Source organism: Austrofundulus limnaeus, unplaced genomic scaffold, assembly GCF_001266775.1.
Source record: "Austrofundulus limnaeus strain Quisiro unplaced genomic scaffold, Austrofundulus_limnaeus-1.0 Scaffold753, whole genome shotgun sequence".
Lineage (NCBI taxonomy): Eukaryota > Metazoa > Chordata > Actinopteri > Cyprinodontiformes > Rivulidae > Austrofundulus > Austrofundulus limnaeus.
The window spans coordinates 17374-40110 of record NW_013953155.1 but is presented as its reverse complement, the minus strand read 5'-3'; the positions used below and the strand labels follow the sequence as shown (position 1 = coordinate 40110).

Here is a 22737-nt window from a genome sequence, read left to right as displayed (position 1 = left end):
AACTTCACATCTATTTTATTCACAATAGAACAAAGTAAACATCAAATGTTTAGAGGTGGTATTGTGTATTTTCCAGGTACATAGTTCAATTCTATGCCACTACCAAGTAACTGTTACTTTCAGTTATGAAAATGCTGTATATATCAAAAATAAATTTGACTTTGCATCATCTGTCTACGCCTAAATTGGCCTCTGTAAGAACCTACCGTTTCTGACACTCCCACTTCAGGAGATTCAAGAATTCCTCAAACATTAAAAAATGAGTCAAAGCAGCTCTTTATTATTGAGGGAATGACATAAGATATAAAGCTCAAAAATATTGATTTTGCATTTTTTGTCTTTTAAAAAAATCTTAAATCTGATGGCGGCAACATCATAAAGTTGACATCTTTTCAAAAAGATTCRATTTCTAAATAAAATATGTTTACTAATTTGCATTGTGACTAACATTTGAGTAGAGGTTTGCAAATCATTGCATTGTGTTTATATTATAGGCTACAGTACCATTTTTCTTTAGACAGAAGAAATGCTCTCGTCACATTTATTTATTTATTTTTAGACACCACAAGGTAGAAGAATACAGAGATGAAACACGTCAAAAGAGTTTGTAGAACTGGGTGTTGAGCAATTGTAAAAGTGGTGTGGACTTTTCCTCACGCAGGAGGGATATTTTAAAGCCGCCCACAGGATAGGAGATGGTGTGAAACTCATTAATGAAAAGCACTGCTCTGCTGCAGAGTCAGCTGGATCATTGAACTCTGTGAGGAATCAGCTGGATAATGATGTAACCAGATGGAGTTGCTCTTGAAACCATGCCACTGATCGTATGAGAATGTTTTAATGAAATTTTACTGTTAAACTGGATGTGAGAGCACGTGTTCCTGTGGCCTTTTGGTTCTTTTTAGTGAAACTCTTCTTTTTGACACTGTCCCACTTCTTGTTATACAATAAATCAGAACTCATTCTGCATCGTGTCAGCACACATCTCACAAAGCCAAATTATTTGAGGTTTTTCCCACACCGCCTCGGACTTGACATTTCTTATTCAGTGAGGAGCCTGCTGCAAAAGGAGCAGGATTTAATGAAGTCTCAGGGTGTGCCTAAACTTTTGACCTCTGTCCCTCTCTGAGCCCAGTAGGAAGTATAAATAGATTCTGTCAGAACCTTTGCAGCCCTGGGCGTGAATAAGTTACTTTAAGGTTTGCCCCTGAAGTTCAGCTCACATAAATTAACACTTTGTTCTTGTCTCGACCCAGTTCTGAGCCCAGTCCTTCTAAACTGTGAGGTCAAGAATTTCTTATAGGGAATCAGGTTTTCAAGAAAAACTTTCAGTTTTTTTGAAGCATGCATGAGTGTAAAATAAATAAATAAATAAATAAATAAATAAATAAATAAATAAATAAAAAGGGTTTGGGATCTGGGTTCTTGACCCCTTTATTTTCTATTGAAACATAATTTTGAGGGTAAAAATCACACCACATTTAACTAATAGAAAATCAACCAAAACAAATATGTGACATATTTTTTATATACGGTATATAACAAAATAATGTAAATGTGCCTAAAAATAATTTAAGAAATGGTTTTATGAGAGGTTTATTAGGTTTATCACCCACGCAAAACCAATTTTATGAACGTGCTACAACTATTTTATTCAACTTTCATTGAAATATGTTATAAATTATGTTCCTCAATGGAAAATTGGGAAACCATTGAATAACTCATCATCTACAATGAATAATATTGTAAACGTAAAACATGAAAATCCAGTATAAAGATAAATGCACGTAATACTGACAATCAGAATTAACAGGCAGTGATTTTCCATTAAAGTGTCTTCTTCACAAGGAAGGAAAATGAAACAATGCTTGTCTGAAATGTTATTAACTAGTTCAAAGCTGACAGAAATAAAAATGTTGACAACGAGAACATGCAGATGCCGATGGAGCAATCAAGGCCGTCTGACAACACATCCCTTTCCCCCCAGGGACCTGTAGTCTCTGAACCAGACCATTCAATGAAAAGCAGGGGGTCTCATCTGTCATCATGCTGATATGATATGTCAGTGTTGAATAATGTTATTCTGCAGTGAGCAGCACAGATTGGGCAGTTTTTGTTGTGCCTGAATGGCCTTTCTGGCTGAATGCCCAGCAGGTTCTTTAAAATCATTTGGAGTTGGGGTTAAACTGTCTGAAGGAGCTGCTCATCTTTTCAGTCAGCAGGAGGGACAAAGTGTTTGGGGAAATGAGTGGACTAAGACCAGTAAATACTTTCATTGATCTGGGTTTATAATACTTTATGCAGCAGAATTACARCCATGGCAGTCTGGTCTTAAGACTGAGGGGTAGAGGGGAAGTTTCAAAGGTGCTCTGATTATCTCAATGTTTAATCATGAGCATGTTTTTAGGTGAAATTTTACACATTTTGAAAAAGCTGCATGGAATTTAGATTGTGTATAAATCAACAGAGATCCTGTCACTTACAGGCTGGGTAGCTAAAATATTCCGTTCACTCATGTACACATAATCAGATTACTCCTAACATGCAGTAAAAATGTGTAGGCACTGAAATGAAGTGATGGAAATAAGGATAGCTCTAAGAACAACTGCACCAAGATTTTTATGAAACTTGGCAGATGGAGTATCTTGGAGAAAATGACATACTTCTTCTGTGGTTTGTTCCTTTTCTTTGTGTGACTCACTTCACTGATGCTCTGAGGGGCTCAGACCCTTTGCTGCAGAACCCAATGCATTTCCCAAGTTTATTTCTCATCACTCACAGTAACATAAATGTTAAAGTGTAATAAAAGTAATAATGAGACCTTGAGCCTTGGGCAAATATAGAGAAATCCTTCATTTTTCTCCAAGTATAGAGGCGCAGGTGACATCTGAGAAAGCCTATACATACTGATATGTTATTATATTATTTTTGTCGTGCTTTTATATTTGCAACATTTTGTGTCCCATGTTTTTTTTACTCTTATGGTTGTTATATTTGTTTATTTATATTTTTATTTGTATAGGTTTCCAGCATCTTTGTAGTCTATTTTTTTATTCTTGTTCATTTTTGTAATTGTTTTAATTTTGAGCCAATGTTTTGTTTCGTAAAATGTCTTTTAATTTTTTATCATTTTAGATCACCTACCTTTAGTTTTTTAATACACCCGCACTGATACTGCTGATTTAAAAAAAAAAAATATTTTTACAGACACTGCTGATCACAAATTTACAAAGGCCTTTATGCTGCTGATGCTAATGCCGCCGAGCTTTTGAACTACAATTTCCGGGTTTTGAAAAGACGAATGGTATTGGTCAACGAAGGGATTGTTTCAACCAATCAGATTGAGCCTTCTAAGGTGCAGAAAAAAACAGAAGTTGGCCTATTGCCTCCTCGACCAGTAACGAATGACAGCGGTGAGTTTTGTTGAAATRTTTTAAATTATTTTGCATCACTTGTGTTATTTTTGTGAAACGATGCGATGTGGTATTTTTGTATGGCGGATTTCGACGGGGGGAGACAGCTAATGTTAACTTTTAGTCTGTCGCCGCCATTATACCACCGAAGAAGCGCCTCCCGCCCTCCTTCTCGAGCCTTTTCTTCTTCTTCTTCTTGGTTTCAGAAAGTAAAGCACCACTCGTCCAAGTGGTAAAACGAGTTATGTCGCCAGCTAACACAAACTGGGCGCCCACAATTAAGAGCTCGGACCGTAACCTGGTTTATTATTTTTGTGCTAACATAGAGAAGCTGACTGCCACGCTAAGGACGTTAGCCATTTTAAAAAAAGATGGCTATGGTTTCTTGTTAGCAACACAACACAATGCTCAGATAAACGTAGCCTCAACACGGCTACATAATTACAGAGTCATTCTTGCCAGCTCTCCTTTGACCAGACACAGTAAAACAGTCACTTATTGACTGTTTTAAAACCTGTATGAAATATTCGCAATCGTTTTGCTTTCAGCGAGAGCTGTCATTTCTGCCTCTGCAGTTAGCTAGCCTTAGCTCATCTGCTAGAAAATAACCAGCTAGTTTAAGAAAAACTTGAATGCCCACCTTGTTCAAGGTCAAAAATGTGCTGCATAATAGCTGAATTGTTAACAAATTAAAGCTCTACACCACACCTGACTTTAACTGCAGGATTAAATAATAGTTTTTTTTTGTATAAAAACGTTTTAAGAGTGTTTTTTTTTCTGAATCTTATTTACATCTCATAAAAAAGGCAGTAAAAGCAATAAATTGACCATTTTATAAACCTTCCCTGTGCAGTAAACACACATCATCGTTTATTTCTCATAATTTTTTTTACATTTTAAAACCTAATATAAACAGATAAGTAAACCTCACTGTTGGACTTGGTGATATGGTTTTTGGGGCTGCTATGAATATTATAATAAAGCTTATTAAACCCATTTAACCCCTGAACATTAAGTATAACATTTCACCTGAAGCAAAGTAACACATTGTTAAATTTCTTTTTTCACATTGCAAGCCCTGCTCCATATCATTTTATGCCTGGTTTAACAACACCTACTTGTTTTTTAATCAAAAATCTATGAGTCAGATGTGTTACGATGTGCTCTTTGCTGGCTCTAAGGTCAGCAATGCATTTTTAAAGTAATTGAAAAAGAAGGTACTAGTAGCTCAAAGGAAGTGGCAATTAGACATGTCTACTAAACTAAAAATGATTTTTGGATGCATATTGACCAAATGAAACAGTTCAAATCACCTAGGGTTGGGCAATATTGGCAAAAAAATTAATCACGATGAATTGTGGTATTTAGCCGATAACGATTAATTTGATGATCAATCCCCTGGAGTTCCTGGACACCCTCATGTCCTGGTCACATGACTAATTAAGTGGGAAAGATTTGCTCTTCATACAAACCTGTTCCAAACTGTGTCAAAATTACAGACTTCAGGCTATATATCAAATTTTAAATTTTGTTGATAAATAAATTACACAACTTTTTAAAAAAAATTTCATCATATTTGAAGTGGAAAGGAGCACCGAGTGGACTGAAATCTTCAGTCCGTCTGTCTGGTGGCATAAATCGTATTAATCGTCAAGTGCCAAAAATTAATCGATTAATGTTTTTCTGACGATTAATTGCACACGATACGATTATGCCCAACCCTAAAATCACCAAATCTGCAGTTTACATCAAATTCTCTATTCTAGTCACTATTTTTTAAAGATTATTTGTTGCTCATTTTCACAAATACAAACATTCTTAGATAATTTTCAACCTAACTTAATATTTTTGCCCAAATAAAATTGCAAACTGGCCTAAATTAGTAGTGCTATTTTAGTATTTATAGAGATTTTTTTTGCATGTTTTGTACCATGAGGATTGAATAGTGTGTTTGAAGGGTTGCAGAGATTGTATTTTCATTCAGCAGTGTGAGTCTGACTGCACCTCGTGCGGCTCCAGCTATGATAGAGTTTGCTAAATGTGGATTCGGACTGTGAAATGGCACAGAGGGAGAAAGACTCAGTGAGGTCTCCACTTGAGCAGCAACCTGCATGGTCAAAATAACAATCAGCTCAGCCTCAGTGTTTGATGAGTCATCTTTGTCAGCCTCAGAGAATCTTGGCACTTGAGTCCAAGCTGCGTTAATAATGCACACACTTCTTTTCATCAGGAGAGGGCAATGTTCACAGCCCAAATTAATGTATTGCATCAGAGGTGTTTTGTGTGCTGAACCTTTTTTTGCATATTAAAAACCTTCATTAGTTTTTTTTAATCTTTCTTTTTTTAGATGACTGTCTTTCATATAAAAATATTTGTGATTTATTTTTCTCACTGCAGTYATGGAGGGTTCGTCTGTGTACATGTGCTTTCCCTGCTACCAGGAGTTTAACACTCTTGAAGAAGTCCTCAAGCACCAGTTGACATGTACTGCTGAAGAGGACCAATCTGGCTCATCTGGAGGCACTGCTGTCGCCATTCCAGTGGATCAGCCTCAGGTAACAAACAGTTTCCTATCTCAAGAACAAAAACAGTTTTGTTGCTGTGTGCCATTAAGTGATTAAATTACAGCCTCAGAATAACATGTAGTGAACAACACTGAGTTGACAAGTACGTCTTTAGTCATTAACAGTGTTCTGCTAATCATATTAATAACAGCAGCGACCTTGATAAGTCGATCACTTAACATTGAGTTGTTTGTAATTATTTACTAGCTCATTTCATAGTGTCGCTGCACATTAATGTCTCATTTAAATGTACTTTGACATCATACTTTTAATCACAAAGCAACAAGTGGTAATTTTTAGAAGCGACAGTGATAATGTTTACGAGGGAAGAAAATTTGGTGGTGATACATAGCAATTATAATTTTGCTTTTGTCGTGTAATTTTTGTCCTGACACGACACATTAATTACCTCTTCATTTGACATGGCAAAATGTGCTGAGACTAAACTAGTTGCAAAAAAGATGGCCTTAAAATATACCTACATTAGCTACTAAACAATGTAAACTTTAACAGCAATGTTAAAATGGAAAGATCATTCAGTTGGTGCTATAAAGGTTAAATGTACTCATTGCCAGCTTACAGTTGAAAACTGATCCGTGTTTTTGCACTGCTTGATGCTGTCTATGCTATATGCTTTAAGCATATCAATTGACTAGCTTCCAACAAAGCACCATGCAGTGGCAGCTCCCAGTGTGATTTCAGCTTCAGTGAGGATCAAAGGAAAAAAATATTGTATAGGTCCTCTGGACGGGTTCTTCTTTAATGAAACGTTTCGTCTCTCTTCCAAGAGACTTCTTCAGTCTGAGAGTTTCAGGCAAAATTCAGGCTTTTATGTCCTGCCTCCAGGTGACTGATACTCACATCACATGACCATCGTTCACAGGTGACTCATACTCACATCACCTGGCTATGGTGATGGCTGGCAATTTCATTAAAGAAGAACCCGTCCAGAGGACCTATACAATTTTTTTTTTCCTTTGATTTTTTACCTGGATTACTGAGATGCATCAGGACATTCAGTGAGGATCCTCTCTACACAGTTGTTAAATGGAAAGACGGCACCTAAAATAATGTGATAACCATGTAGGACTTTGTTCTCATTTGCCCTGATTGATCCGATCAGAAGTGGACAGCTTTCAGTATGTTGGTGCGACAAAAACAAATCTATGTCTTCAGAGTATCACACAGATTGCTTCAGAATAATTTCACATTACATGTCATAATTCATTACTGATTTCTATATTTCCTCAATTCTGATTGCACCAGAACATGTGCATGTGGGTGTAATTTGGTAATTAATTTACTTTATTAGTCTGGGGCTTTTATTCAGCCCCCCTTACATTCACCATGACAAGTTGTGTAATATTGGCAGCAAATAATTTAAGCACAAGTTTACATGGTACTGCTTCTCCTAAGTAATGACAGAATGACAGATTAACACATTGTTCATCAGAGTAATGAGTCAATGTAACACCCGGCAGCACTGGGAAAGGAGTGATTATAGACTTAATATTTTGGAATGTGTAGCTAATAAATCTTATTTTTAAGATCCTACAAATATTTACATTTAAGAGGTTAAGTTAGAGTGTAGAGCTTTATTTAATAGAGAAATATAGAATACAGAAAAAAAATGAACACAGAAACGAGTGGAACACAGTTTGAAGTTGGTGCTTTTTTTTTTGTCATATTAATTGTGCAAATCCCAGAGGGGGAAGATAACAGGGATTGGAGAGGAGGAGGAGGACATGGTAAAAGTTGCAGGCCAGATTGAGGTCTGCAGTGTCACATTTCCATGATATCCAGTGAAGTCAGATGAATCACCAGATTGTTTCCCATGCTTCAGTTACAATGAACAGTCTGTTGCTTTGTAATTTTGGGATGATCCTATTCTTTGGCTTATGTGGGCGAGATGTACTATCTGCTCCGTGCCTCTTTATTTAGTATTCTGATTCCTGTTTCTCCTGGTTTGTAAAGTCACTGTCTGCATTTGCAATTGAGAGTCCTGTAGATTTTTACATAATTCATTTATTCTGGAGTGTCTTTTCCTCTCCATAGTCTTTTTTTATTCTGTTCACTTACTACTGCAGCATTTCAGGGTAAGTTTTTTTTTAGTTTGAACATAAAGAGCCAWGTTTTGAGTTGTTACTGGCACTTTATCCTTTTGCCTTTCCCATGACAGCTTCAAAAAGCCCTCTGGGTTAAAAGCAGTCATCGGGCCTCGTTCAGCAGCAGAGCACGGCTGTCGGAGCTCTTGCCTGGACTTCCATCCTTTACAGTCTTAAACGTGCGTCTATAAAGCACAGTGACACTCATGACAGACAGATTGCATCCAGAGGGAAGAAGGGCATGAGAAATGCTTCAGTCAGTGCCGCTCGTTCTCTCGACGAATCGCTCATTGGCTATCTCATAGATGAATCAGCTAGAGAAACTCTATAAAACCCTGCATACCTTATGGGTTCTTGGCACATCCTTCGCATAGTGGGTTTATCGCATGTGTTCAAACTGCACTAGTTGTCGTAATTTCTCTTCTCCTAATGTGAAGTTGATGTTAAACAGCGACAGTTGATTTCTCAGCTTCCACTGAGGACGTTACGGGGATATAAGTTCAGTCAGTCCATGTCTCCTCAGAAGTATTCACTAAACAAATTAAAATTGGCCGTTTTTGGTTCAGAATCGGGTATTTCAGGACAGAAGAGCATCTAAGCTGTGAGAATGTGTTTTCCTGCCATTTAAGTAGGTTCAGTATTTAAAAAAAAAACTTCCAGAAGAACAAAAAAAAAACATATATATTTTTACAACAGAAAAGCTGTTGTACATTTTAGGTCGTTGTTAGGTACAACATACTTGCTGCAGAAGTTTTAGAGAAAATACTATTATATGAACTGCCACATATGAATCAGTAACAACTGGTGCAGCTAGCAGCTTATTTTATTTGTACACACAATCTGAATATTTTTAAGAATAAAATGCACGTTAATGCAAGCTATAATTGCAATCAGGAGACTATTGAAACAGGCAGACCATGTCTGAAGGTGGTCTTTATTACTCACACAGCAGAATACCACTACAGCCCACATATCATTACTGTGTATGAGTCATGTTGAACTGAAGTGATTGAAGTAGCTCCAGATTCCTTCAACCTTGACCTTGATGTTTTTTTCCTTATCACCCAAATGAATGGATCGTGCAAATGTAAAACCCTGCGGAGGGGCCCAGTCAACCCCAATGGACGTTTTGATCGTTATCAATGAGGTTGAGGTCTTATCTCGACCGTCTGAAGCTCGTAGAGAAACCTTGGCTCTAAACACTTGCTGCTCAAATTGACCTCTATTCCCCAACGCTGAACTCTCATCTCTCATCTGTTGCAAAGAATAAAATTATAGACAGACTCTGTAGGCAGTACCACTGCACCAGTACAATCAGTTGTTTCTGGTAAATTCCTTCTGCAGTTGTACAAGATTACTTTTATTTGAACATACTAAAAWTTATGTCAATTAAATTAGTAAAAATATGTTTTTTTCTCTCTTTTTGCAGCAACATGCAGTAAGTACATCCCAGACAATTGCACTCCCACAGATTGCAGTACCCCAGAATGCAGTCGCACAGATTGAGGTCCATGTGGGACATCCCTCTCTGGAGCAAATTAAGAGTGAAGTTGATGATTCCCATGAGAAGAAACCACCAGACCAGCCCAGAATCCTCTACCAGTGTGGGGATTGTGATGAACTTTTCAAGAGCCTTGACTTGTGGCAGCATCATCGTAAGGAAGGGGCGTGCCAATGGGATTCTTTAGCGAACAAGCCAACAACAGATTCTCATAATGAAGCCCCGACCTTCTCAGCTGAGAGTCAAGCAGAACCTTTAAATCCAGATGATTCATCTCTGTCACAGAGTGAAAGTAGCAGAAATCCTGAACCAATGGATGAGCAGACTGCACAGCCACCTTCACCTCAGAGCTCAGACGCTCCTGTTGCTGAGGCGGATGCTTCAGCTTCTAATTTAGATGATTCATCTCCAAGAAGGAGGGGAGTAAATAAAAAGCCTAAACCTGAACCGGTGCTGCTGTGCGTCGACTGTGGCTCATGTTTCGGCCTGGTTTCTGAACTCGTAGCTCACCGCAAGACTCAGCACGGCTTTGAGGAAGCTCTGCACCGCTGCTCCATGTGTGGAGAAAGCTTTTTGAACACCACACTTTTCCTCTATCATCGCAAACAGCACCGACAGAAGGGCGAGGAAACCGTGGAAGATGTTCCCAAAATGTCTTCCCCTAACAATGCCAATGACGTACCCTCTCCCTCCAGCACTGTGCTCTCCACGTTTACTCAACCCAAGTTGTTTTTCTGCACCCACTGCGGGCAGAGTTTCGGTGACGCCAGAGGACTCACCTCTCATCGTAAAGAAAAGCATGGCTTCAGTGATCCACTGCACAGCTGCTCCCACTGTGAGGAGAGCTTCATGAACACCACTCAGTATCTGTATCATCGGCGTCAGCACCGTTTCTCACCAGCTACACAGGAAACAGAGGAAGCTGTTGGTGAAACAACCCCAGTTAACCGCGACAATACCGTACAAACCGCAAAGAGACTGTTGTCTCCCTCTTCGGGTGAATCTGGTTCCCCTGTTCCTAAGAGAGGCAGGCCTTCTTTCAGGATTTTGAGTGCTTATGCACTAGAAGGTAAGTGAAAATCAACAGTATAACAAACATCAAAATGAACAATCTTGTCTTATAACTCTATCTTATTACTTGTCAAACGTTTTGACATTACAACCTATTTTTCTGTTGGTTCAGGAAACATTAGTTCAGGCACTAAAGATGAATCAGAAGCCAGCGGTTCAGCCGACTCGAACAACATGAATCACCATCCACCTGCCAAGTTGCTACAGGATTGGGCTCGAACGCCACTTCCCCACGTCTGCCCTTACTGTGGGCAAACCTTCACCCGGCGCGTCTTCCTCCGCACACACGTCTACAGTCACACCGGAGAGAAGCTCTTCACGTGCAAGGTGCCAGTCAGAAATTTAATCAAAGTGTCCCTTTCTTAAATTTGAAGGTTGATTTGCTTTCATGTAAAGATCATTTATGTTGTGTGTCTGACTTTGATGGGATGATGTAATACTTCTAAGTGAAAGCTGACACAGTTTGAACCTCCAGGCTCATTATATTCGACAGGTTCCCTGGTGTCTTTTGAACAATAGAAAATGTTGTTTAAAAAAAGTGTGTACATGGAGCCTGCAAGGTCTTGATATCCAAGGACAAATTACAAATCATGTTGAACAGAAGAGAGCTCTTCATCTTTTTCAGTAGTTTTTTCTATAGTAGGATGAAACATTTCATTGAAGAGGCAAAAGGTGTACTAAAATTATAAAATGTTCTATAATGTTGGTTTTCTGCAGAGATTGAAACACTTAAAAAAAGGTTTTTGGATTTTTGCATTCGACTTTAAACCAAATGTATCTATTTTTTGCATGTAGCAATTAAAAGTGTCGTAATTATATCTGTGGGACAAACTGAATTCTCGTGTAGGTGTGCTCGAAGTCGTTCACCAACTCCCAGAGCCTGCTGCGACACAGCCTGAACCACACAGGCAACAAGCCCTTCTGCTGCGACGTTTGTGGCAAAGATTTCGCCCAGGCAGCCACCCTGAAAAGACACCAACTCATTCACACGTCAACGGAGCCTCCGCGCAGGCGAGGACGCAAACCGGTACGGGCTCTACCCTACTACATTCATTAGCATAGTTCTTAAATGTTGGAGCCAGGGTTCGACAAGGTTTTATTTTTTTTATTTTATTTTTTATTTACTGTTATTTTACCAGGCAAATCCCATTGAGATCTCAGATCTCTTTTTCAAGGGCGGCCTGGGCCTGAAGGCAACCTATTGTACATGTTTTTGTGTTGTGGGGGAAACCGGAGTACCCGGAGAAAACCCACGCAAGCACGAAGAGAACATGCAAACTCCGCACAGAAAGACCCCAGGTCCGAACCGGGGATCGAACCCAGGACCTTCTTGCTGTGAGGCGTCGGTGCTAACCACTGAGCCGTCGTGCCGCCCAGGTGACAACAAATGTTACCTGCCCGACATGAAAAGTTACCTGCCCAAAACAAAAATGTTCAAATTTTGATCAAATAAAAAAATCGTGTACTGTACTTTGTACTACAAAAATATTAACATGGTTATACAGAGGTATATAATATATGACACCTGATTAAACAGATATACATACATTTTAGACTGAGTTACGAACAGTCAATTGTATTATCAAGAACATCTTCAAAAAAGTGTTTCCCTATAGTATTGGCCTTGGGGGTGGGGTTTATGAAAACAGAATGATCAACAGCAGCAGCTTTGTTTTAAATACAATTTACAGAACATGAAAAAGTCTGAAATTTGCATTAATTAAATCTCACATAGTGAATCTCATATCCAAAGATACATTTAAGATATCTTGAACTGGAGTCTCCATACAACATGATGACAAATCTAATGTTATTTATACAAGTCAGAATATAATTAGAGATATCTTAAATAGGTATTTTGACGATTTATTCTCTCTTTACGTGTTTTAAAACGCCATATTTCTTCATTTATTTTCAGATGATTTTGAATAAATGGCCCTATAAAAAAATAAAAGAAATTGTTTACCTGCCCGGTCAGGCAGGCATTGGGACACACCCACCTGCCCGACAATGGGTTTTACCTGCCCCGGGCAGTCGGGCAATAGGATTTGTCGAACCCTGGTTGGAGCACAGATGTTACACAGGATATTGAGAGGTTTATTTGTGTATTTTGTTAGTGATTTTTGTCAGCGTGTTTTTCATTTTTGTAGAAATCTTGTAATAAAAAACTGTTTGAAAGAATAATTTCTTWATAACTTGGTTTAAAATCTTTTTTTATGTTACTCGTATCTCCTGTGTTTCTCAAAGCAGGTTTGTTCCTTGGACATTGAAGGAAGTGCTCAACTCTTCTCTTGTCCAAGCTGTCCTTCACGATTCAACACTGAGGATCAGCTTAACCACCACAAGTAATAACACTCTACAGATATTATTTTTATTGTTAGGTTTTTTTTTTTTTTGCAGATTTTTTGGGGGAGAGTGTAAGGAATACACTTTAGGTGTTTTTCAGTATCCTATCATTTTCCAGTTCTGTTTACTCCATAAATACTTTAGGCTTATAGAAACATAAAACCCTGAATGGGATTTAGATATTTTCCTCTCAGCAGGAGACGTAAGAGCTGAGCCGTGTCCGACTGCTGAGTTAGATAGTTGTGTAGCGAACACACAGACGCCTGGGTGCCCTTGAGCTTTAGCTGCATATGATTGACATTCAGAGGCTCAGTAAATTAAGATGATAATGATAATAACCTATTGGATGCTGGACAAGCTTGGTCTTATTTTACCTGGCTGAGTAGTCTGGGGAAAAAAATTAACATACATTGTATTTTTTTATTGTTGTAAGATGCTGTGATGCTCTTGACTTAATAACCTTTTCTGCAGTAAAAAACAAAACTGTTGTGGATGCAAAAGCTATGAAATTAAACCTAATCACTTGCTGTGAAATGTCCCATCTTTAAATCAAGTGTCATGTTGAGTCAGAAGAATAAAATAAGACATTAAAGCCTACCTCTAAAGCTACTGAACTCATCTGGATTATAGTTTTGTCTTCACGCTGACTTCCAGACACAGCAGAGACTCACGGCAGTTGTGAGACAAATGAGGAGCGCCACCGTTTATGACCCATTGTTGTGTTATTCTATGAAAACTTCAGTAGGTTTTAGATTTTGCTGAACAACAGGTTTATAAAGCTTAAACACTTAAAGCTGAGAGTTGTTTCTTTTACTTTGCAAAGCAGCTTCATTCTTGGAAAATACTGATCTTTCCAGGCTTAGTTTTTGTTGTAGTATTTTTAAGTGGATAGTAGGCTTTTGCAAAATTGTATTTTGTGCAATTAATCTCCAGAAAAACTGTCAAGAATTAGTATTTGCCACATTGCAATTTCTGCAATTAGTGCCCATGTAATCAAGTATGTTTGTGTGTGAGGCACTCTTACTATCAAGCATGCATGTGAGCCTRTGGCATATTGTGTTCCTAAAGATATGCTCCCACTCCACATTATGGAAAAGGTGGGTTTCAGTTCACAGCTTACTAATTTAACCTGAATGAAGAAGTTAGTTTGACTGATAATTTATAATTTTAGAACACAGGGTAACCGATTTTAAAGTCAAAAGCATACATCATTAGGGATGGGTACCGAATTTGATACCTTTTTAATTACAGACCGAATTCTGTCTGTACTACCGAGTATCTATTCACGTGACATCAAATGGTACCATGTTTCGGTACCTAAAYGCATCAGTGTGACTGTATTGGCATAAGAGTGGTGAGTTTTCCATGCTTGTCCTAAACGCAGCATCGCGTAAGAGCTTAATGATGTCAGCAGCCGCTAGTTCAGTAAACACAGCTTGGTCTGAACGTAGCTTGAAAGCCTCGCAGCTCCTGGAGTAAAACTCGCCAAACAGACCGCCTCTGAATTATCTGGTGTACTGCTGGGCGGTATACCAGTTCGTACCGAATACTGTTTTTTATTTTTGTTATGATATGAATTTTCTGAATACCGACATACCGGTTTAAACAGCCTGAACACGTGCGGAACGTTTCGTCGCAGCCGCCAGTGAACTGTTTCCCGGGGGACATTTTTCTTCGCTGCACCGTTATGTGCGTTAGCTTGCTAATGTTATTGTTGAGCAGTTTGTTGTAGCGGCAGGTGGCAATTCCGCTACTTATATTGACTGACATTAAAAAAAACATCCCGTTTTCACCGTCGCTGAATGTAATAAACACCTCTTCAGTGATGTGCACGGTTAGATTAAACATGCGACTTTAATATGGAGACGTGGAGACGCATGGAGACTTTAGTGTGCTTCCATTGTGAAAAGCCCGAGGGAAGTAGTTTGTAGTGGAATTGAGTTGACTGGTGTGCAAGGTGTGTCATGCTGTTAATCTTTATTAAATAACATAAAACAATAGACCCGATAATAATATTTTCTTAACCCTCCTCCTTCACGACTGGACCAAAATATATTACTACTGTCTCCAACCAGGAGGAGAAGAAAAGAYATTTAGAGGAGGGAAACAGAGACACAGGCAGACAGGGGTACAGTAAAAGAGAAAAGTTAATAAGCACTGTTTGTACATTTTATTATCAGCTGACCTGTGATGAAAAGAAAAATACAGTGAAACTGGTGTAAATGTTGAAAATACCGTGATATAAAATTTTGGTCATACCGCCCAGCACCAATCTGGTGGATTAATTATCTWGTGAGCACGACGTTCGCTTGCTCAAAGTAAATAAAGTACCACCATTTTCTTTATTTCATCCGCCATTAAACAGAGACCGGCRGAGGAAAACAACAGAGGCGCTTTCCAACAGTCCGAACACGTCTGACCTGAAAGAGCACAAGCACTCAGCTTGAAGCGTTGGGTGTGTTTTGTAGCTTGATACCTTTTATTTGTTTTAACTCCATCCTCTTTTGCTTATTTGATTTAAACTTATTTGCCTTCCATGGACCTCCATCACACATTTTTTCTAGCGGGRAAATGACATCAATAGAAATACGTGGAGCTGGATTTTAATTTGTGCAATAAGACAAAACAGTCTTGTTGTTTTCAAGAGTTTGCACTTTAAAGAAATAAGTTACACAATTGATGTTACAATACAAAGAGTTGGATGTTGTCTTGATATTTGTTAATTTTATGTATTGAGAAATATGTTTAAAAAAATAAAAGTTTATTATTAAAAAAACAACACACACAAAGTACCGAAAATTGGTACCGTTAAGTACCGGTATCGATTCCCAGGTACCGGATATTGGTACCGAATCGATTCAAATGTCAAAGGTACCCATCCCTATACATCATACAAAACAGTATCATCTATTAATCATCACATTAATCATTATCGGCTAAATGGCACAATTATTTGTAAGTTTTTTTTCTAATATTGCCCAACCCTACTTGGTAGGTATGGAAAAGGGAAAGCAGAGCACAGAAAAATATTTACGGTACCAACGTCGTTTTTTTTTTTCCTCCAGAGGGGTTCTTCTCTATTCATCATGTAGTACAGTCTGTACTGTGCATTTACAGGAGAKGAGTGGACTTAAAACAGCCCTTAAATTTTCAGAAAATATGTAAATTTCAGTCAGGAAAGTACTGAAATAAAAAAATGGAGACTGTGTAGGAACCTGGGTGTAGATACTTGGTGCTTAGAGTTAAATTAGAAAGAAAGTGAAGGTTATTCTAAGTGCATTTTTTTATTCTTCTCCCAATTGAGTTTGACAGAACTGTGACTTCATCAATTGGCTCTACTCTATTGATCTAATTAGTTGAAACAAGTCCACAATCAGCAGACGGATAATTCACTCAATTGCCTCTCTGCCTTTTTTTTTTTTTTACTTTTTATTTTCTGCTTACCTTTTCCAAACATGTTCCAGTAAATTCTTCTCAGATGATCCAATGTAACTAAGTTCTTTATGATTTAAGTTAAAGGTTTAAAGCTCACAGGTGTAAAAAAAACATAATTAGATTTATTTACAAGTGAAAATAACAGCATTGTGAAATTAAATGTACCTCAGTAGTAGTTTTGTTTCCAATTAGAATCCAAAAAGTAATTAAATTTGCATTTAAAATGAATAAATTAACTAAATAATTAGAGCATGATCAGAGCAATGAAAAATAAACCACTCAGTCACTCTTRTATTAAGACATTGAATATATTTATTGCCAGTCCTCTTCATCAGAAAACATCTGGCACACAAGAGACTCTCCCAGTTGCATCATGGTCAGCTGTCCCTAATATTGATTTATTTTATTTTATTTTATTTTATTTTTTTTAACAGTCTGGCTTCTTGCATTCACCTTGAAGGGGCCTTCCACATTGCCTTTAGCAGCCTGCTTTATAAGTGTGTGGCTCTGTGCTGTTGCAGTAAACTTGGATAAAGCAGGGTGATTCATTTCAGAATGATTTATGTACCTACTAGTTTGTATATATTCATGGAAAGATCTGAAATTTAAAACATCACCCATGCTTGTTCTGATTATGAGCAGCAACATTTTCCCACACAGTGATATCAGGCCTGATGCAGCATTAGTTGAATACTTCTCCCCTAAGGCTATACTGAGTGTAAMGTTATGCAGTGGATAAATATAGTCTTTCATGTTCTAACTTCGATTCTTCCCAATTTACTGCTGTTCTTTTATCTTCAGCTGTTATACACTCTGCTAATACCGCTCATTCAAACYGGAGTACAGCTAAAGTACACACTCACTGGTAATCCTCCCATGAGTGTACAGTGGCAGTAAAAAGCAAAACATGACTTCTGTYAAAGCATTTTATGAGTCTCTAATTTAGAACTTTTATTTATTAGTCTTTATACAAAGAGCCGTAATTAGCTGAATATTTTTTCCCCCTTTAGGCTTAAAATTGAACATATCTGTGCTTAAAGGCAATGGTTCCCAAGTGTTTCTGCTTTTGACAAACAAAATAAAAGCTACAGACACTGGTAATCCTAACAACATTATATATTCAGTACATATTTAATGCACTTATGGCAGCTATTTTTATTTATTTGTACCCGCAAAGGCTAAATATATTTTAGAAATTGATTTGAAAGTTAGTTTGTTTATTATGTCTTCTCAAGACACCGCACGACCCCAACTTTGGGACCCATGGCTTTAAGAGATAGAAGTGTGTCTCTGTGATTATGTTCTAATAAGTTTTCTTTTTCAACAGATTGCTCCACACTAACCATCCGTTCCCCTGTCCCGACTGTGGAGAGGCTTTCAAACGCAGGAAAGACTTGGACCTGCACTCTCTCATACATCAAGGTCAGATGTGGTTTCAGCCTGACATGTATCACTCAAATGATATTTTCTTTGCTTTGCTGGATGTAGATGGTCTACACCAGAATGTGTTTTTTATTTCTTTATGTCAAACATCTGTTTGCAAAACTATCATCGTCTTCTGTGTAACCTTGTTCATCTTCCTCTTAGATTAGTGGCTTCGTGCAGTTTGGAAAAGTGACAAATTTTGAAGAGCATAACAAGAAATCAAACAAAAGCCGACCTCATTCCTCACTGTAATGAAAACCGATTAGAGATGATGTTCTTATCAGTACAGCATACACTGAATTACTATTGATTAATGCAAAGCCGCTGATAAATGAGCACACCGGCTTGCCTGGGTGGCCCATTTTGTTTGTTTATACACCTTCATCCATGGTATATGTACATGGTTCCTCTGATGYATTAGCTCTCAGACTTCCAATTGATTTGTGTGCCATGCAAAGTGGAGAGGCAAGGCGGGGGTAAATGAACTGGGTCAWCATGTTGACACTTCATCTTAATCGGGGGTGTTGGCACAGCAACCTCATTAGTTACGCTTGAGGAGTCAGCGTCCAGCAGAGGTCAAAGGTACGAGTCTCTGCAAAAGATGATAGGAGAGATTGATCTATTGATCAGTCCGACGCTATGAACTGAGGTTGTCCTTATTAAAGGTTTAATTAGAGGGTCSAGTGGGGAGCAGAGTGGATCGCTCTAATGGGATACATGGTACAGATGGTTAGCAGATTGCAAGATATTGGCATGATGGCCTTTGGACACGCTGATGAACCATCAATGTCAGCTCTTCTCTGCCAGGTTTTCTAGAACGACCCAGCGAGAGTTTGGTTYGCTTTGCCAAAATGGAACTAGGGCACCAGCTGTATAGAGACGAATCAATTAGTTGATGAATTTTCTACCAGACAAAAATGAAATAAGACAACTTTTTGATTTGCTGGTTGGWAATGAAATCAAATCAGTAATTAAATCAAGAAAGAACACAATAAAAAAATTCTACTATATTTTTCAGCACCTACAGGAACTTGAATCTAAAAGTGATGAAAAGCTAAAACTTTATGGCAGTCAAATATTTCATTGTTTTTAAATGAAGTAGCTGTTGCCATGTCCTGAAAGAAAATGTGTTGTGAATAGGGATGCAAGTTATTGATTAAAATCTAAAGTTGATTGATCTTATCGATGAACTAACGATTAATTGATAAAGCGGCCATTTTCCTAAAAACCTGAYATTTCTCTTGAATCAAGGGTCTTTCTATAAAATGAAGGGCTAATTTTTACACACTAAATAAAAAAGTACAGTATTATTTTAACAATTCATTGTGCCAGCTGTGTGAGTAAACACTGACTGAATGAACAGAGAAATGTGGATTTCTCTCACATTATTAAACTTGGACATATTTATAAAATATAACAAAACATGAATCTGTTAAGTTGCTAGTTGGAAAAAAATGAAAGAATAAAATAAGTAAAACACTCCCTGAAGATGAAAAACTATAATTTAAACACAGGGTAATATTTTAAGATAAAGATTAACTCAAAAACAAATGAAGAACATAATAAATTATCCCTGAAAGACGTGAGATACAAATGAGTACTGGCAATTGTTTGTTTGTTTACATTCCTTCCGGTTCTAGATTAGCTGGGCTACACGGCATGATCTGACGTCAGTTACTGTTTATTAGATTGGTTTACTGGCTGGGTTACGTCAGACAGATTAGATCAACTTCAAGTGAATATTTGTAGCAACTGTAACYTTTTTTTTGTTTCACACAGAGTTAAAACTCAACAAGATGAAGCTAACGTTAGCTAAAGTTAGCTTATCATTCTCTGTCTTCCTGCTCTCTTGTCTTTAGCATCATACTGCTGGTTGRTCCGGTACAGCCTTCAGTACTTTTCCTTCCAGTTTGGTATAGTCCATTCTTAGTGTGGTGTCGCAAATAAAATTAAATAAGACTCACACGTTTGCGGTCCCGCCCACATTGAGACGGCTTCCTGCTCAGTTTAACAGGGCCAGTGTAAAGTAGCAGCTCCCTCTGCTGGATGAAGTCAAAACTACACCGAAATAAGGTTTAAACTGATGTTTTCAATTAATCGATGGGAAGAAATTTTAATCTAATAAACCATTATTCGACAATTAATCATAAGTCGATTAATTGTTAGCATCCCTAGTTGAGAACATCAGATCAGTTATGCACTTTTAACTACATGTAAAACAAGTATAACGCACCAAAAAACACATGAATGTATTTTCTTTCRAACACTTGAGTCAGCTGCAGGGTTGTTGTCAGGTTAGCCATCTTGAATTCTAAGCTTGTAAAATAAGATATTGATTAGAAATCCTCTGTCTCTTTTCCACAGACAAATGCAAATGTCTGTTCAAAAAGTCATTACTTGCTCCTACAGGTAGGTTTTTTTATGGGGAAAACGTCCCTGAAGCACTTTGAGATGTTGATTAATCAATCAGCTGTAAAGCAACAGTTTTTCCCTCTCGTGAATGATTATTATTTGATTCGATGTGTGTGTGCACAAAGGTTTGGTGTGTTTATCTTTGTGTGCCCCATTTTCAGCTTCACCTTAAATAAAAATGTTCAGTTTTAGACAATTGAAAATACCAGACAGACATGTTACTTAGTTGGGATTTGTAATGATGTCGTGTAATTAACTATTTATCGTGGATCAGTCACTGGGGCGTCCACAGGGAAAAAGCTGCATACCCTAACAGCTGGATTCAACACATGTTTTCCTGTTCCGTTCAATATTGATGCATAACAAAAGAGTGTACTGACAGCCACGTTTTTATAGGTGGATCAGATGATTAACTGACCAGATGTTTCAGAGCACAAGGCCATGTTCTGCATCTTTTGGGAGTCATATGCTCAGTTCATTTCTGTCTTTGTGTTCATTTTTTAAATATCTGATGTTGAGACAGAAAAAATAGCATCATGAATGTTTTTTACTGTTCATCAGCCGTTTCGTTTACTGTCYGTCACTAGGGGACTGTCGGGTTGACCTTTAACAATCTGCACACTCGGATCAGCCTTCAAATATTTATRACAACACTGCAGCTTTTAGTGCGAGAGCAAATGAGCATCTGTCTGAAGCTCGACTCTGTTCCATTACAGACAAGCAGCCGGTGGCATGTCCGCACTGTTCATCCCCGTTTATCAACCAGTCCGTGCTGGATTGTCACCTGCAGCGTTGTCCTGTCACCGAAGATGAAAAGAATGTCGGCCGTGGACAAGGGCAGGGCCGTGGACGTTCCACTGGACAGGTATGACAATTCGATGCAGCTTTCAAAACAAAAAATATTTAATTATTGTTTTGTTTCATTGACAGGACAGAGAGGGGCTAGTGAAAGATAATGTGATATAACGCAGGTCTCCAGTTAAATGACTTTGTAGTTGCGTCACAGTTTGACCACAAGGACATTGCTTTCATTTCAGATTTTCATCTCATTAGCTTTGGTTTATCACCATCCCATCTCTGCTTTTATTCCTCCCACAGATGGAGTGCGACCTTTGTGGCCACCGTTGCATGACTCAAGAAGGCCTCGACCTCCATCGATTGTCGCACACAGGCCAGACACCTCTGAAATGCCCAGTGAGGCCCTGCCGCCGCCGATTTACCTCCAACAGTACCCTGGAGGAGCATGTGCTGGCTCATTTCCAAGGAACGCTCTCCAAGTCCAAAAACCGACCCCGCTTCCACTGCGAGATTTGCCTRAAGGAATTTTCCTACCAATCCACCTTCAGTGTTCACATGAGGACACACACTGATGAGAGGCCCTTTGAGGTGAGGAGAGTTGTAGCGCCTGTGCGTTCTTACGTAAAGAGTCACTTTCTCTTAGTCTTCAGAATCAGATTTTGTCCTCTGTGTACAAGATGTTTACACTCACCATAGTGGTGACCATTTCTCATCTTCCATACCATGGACGTTTATGCAGTTTTTGTCCTAGGGGTGATTCCTATCTCCCTGTGTACCTGTGATTAATGACGGGGCTGACTTAGGGCCTGTCAGCTCCCCTCTGTGCCTGTTTCTATTCTGGGATTCTTGTCTTCTCTGTTGCTCTTGTGACGGGGCAGGACATCAAGCATCGACCCGCCAAAATTCATCTCGGCCTACTGGGTTTGAGGAAATGATTCAATCTTTGTGTCTGTGCTTGAGTTGTTCCCATCAGGCACTCTATAAGCCATGGCTGTTGTGGTGAGCAATAAATCAGTTAATCACAGGATAAATTTAAATTAGGGGGATCATTTTTATTTATTTACTTGTTTGTTTTCTTTGTGTCTCTTTTCTAGCTGTTAGTGTAGGAAGGTGTGAACTCCTATGTGAGGTATTTTCCAGGCGCATGGTCTCATAACCTCTGTAGCATGAGAGCTCTGTGAACAGGTATTTAGCTACTCAGGATGCCTGCAGAGCACCTTGCTGAACCTTGGGTTTGCTTAGAGTTTTTTTTTTTTTTTTTTGCGCAACGTAAATTTTGTAAGCAGCACGAAGGTGACCACAAAAATTTAAAAAGCTTGAGGAAGACATTAAGAATAAATTGTGCTGGCTTGGATAGAGGTGGGTAGTGGTGTTACAGCTTCAACTTTTTTTTCTTTTTTATTTCACAAACTTCCACAAGTTCCATGTGGTGGTGGGGTCTGTTGCTTGTTATCTTGACAGGCCTAACCATACTGTGTTTCTGAAAGTACACAAGTATCTTTAACTGGAGAACACACACATACAGTTGCTGGTCATAAAATTAGAATATCATGAAAAAGTAGATTTATTTCAGTAATTCCATTTAAAAAGTGAAACTTGGATATTATATTCATACATTACATACAAACTCAATATATTTCAAATGTTTATTTCATTTAATTTTGATG

The 22737-nt window shown here is 38.3% G+C and overlaps 1 protein-coding gene across 1 annotated transcript; it reads left to right on the top strand.

Annotated features, from left to right (window-relative positions):
* Nucleotides 1–3319: 3319 nt before the first annotated feature.
* znf574 (zinc finger protein 574) lies at nucleotides 3320–21658 on the top strand (the record flags this gene model as incomplete). Its single annotated transcript, XM_014028377.1, is given in 9 exon segments — nucleotides 3320–3413; nucleotides 5811–5968; nucleotides 9512–10652; nucleotides 10767–10981; nucleotides 11502–11681; nucleotides 12905–12999; nucleotides 17763–17857; nucleotides 20989–21137; nucleotides 21371–21658. Coding segments are annotated over 8 exon segments (2319 nt in total), but the record flags the coding sequence as incomplete, so codon positions are not given.
* Between the last annotated feature and the right edge of the window lie 1079 nt (nucleotides 21659–22737).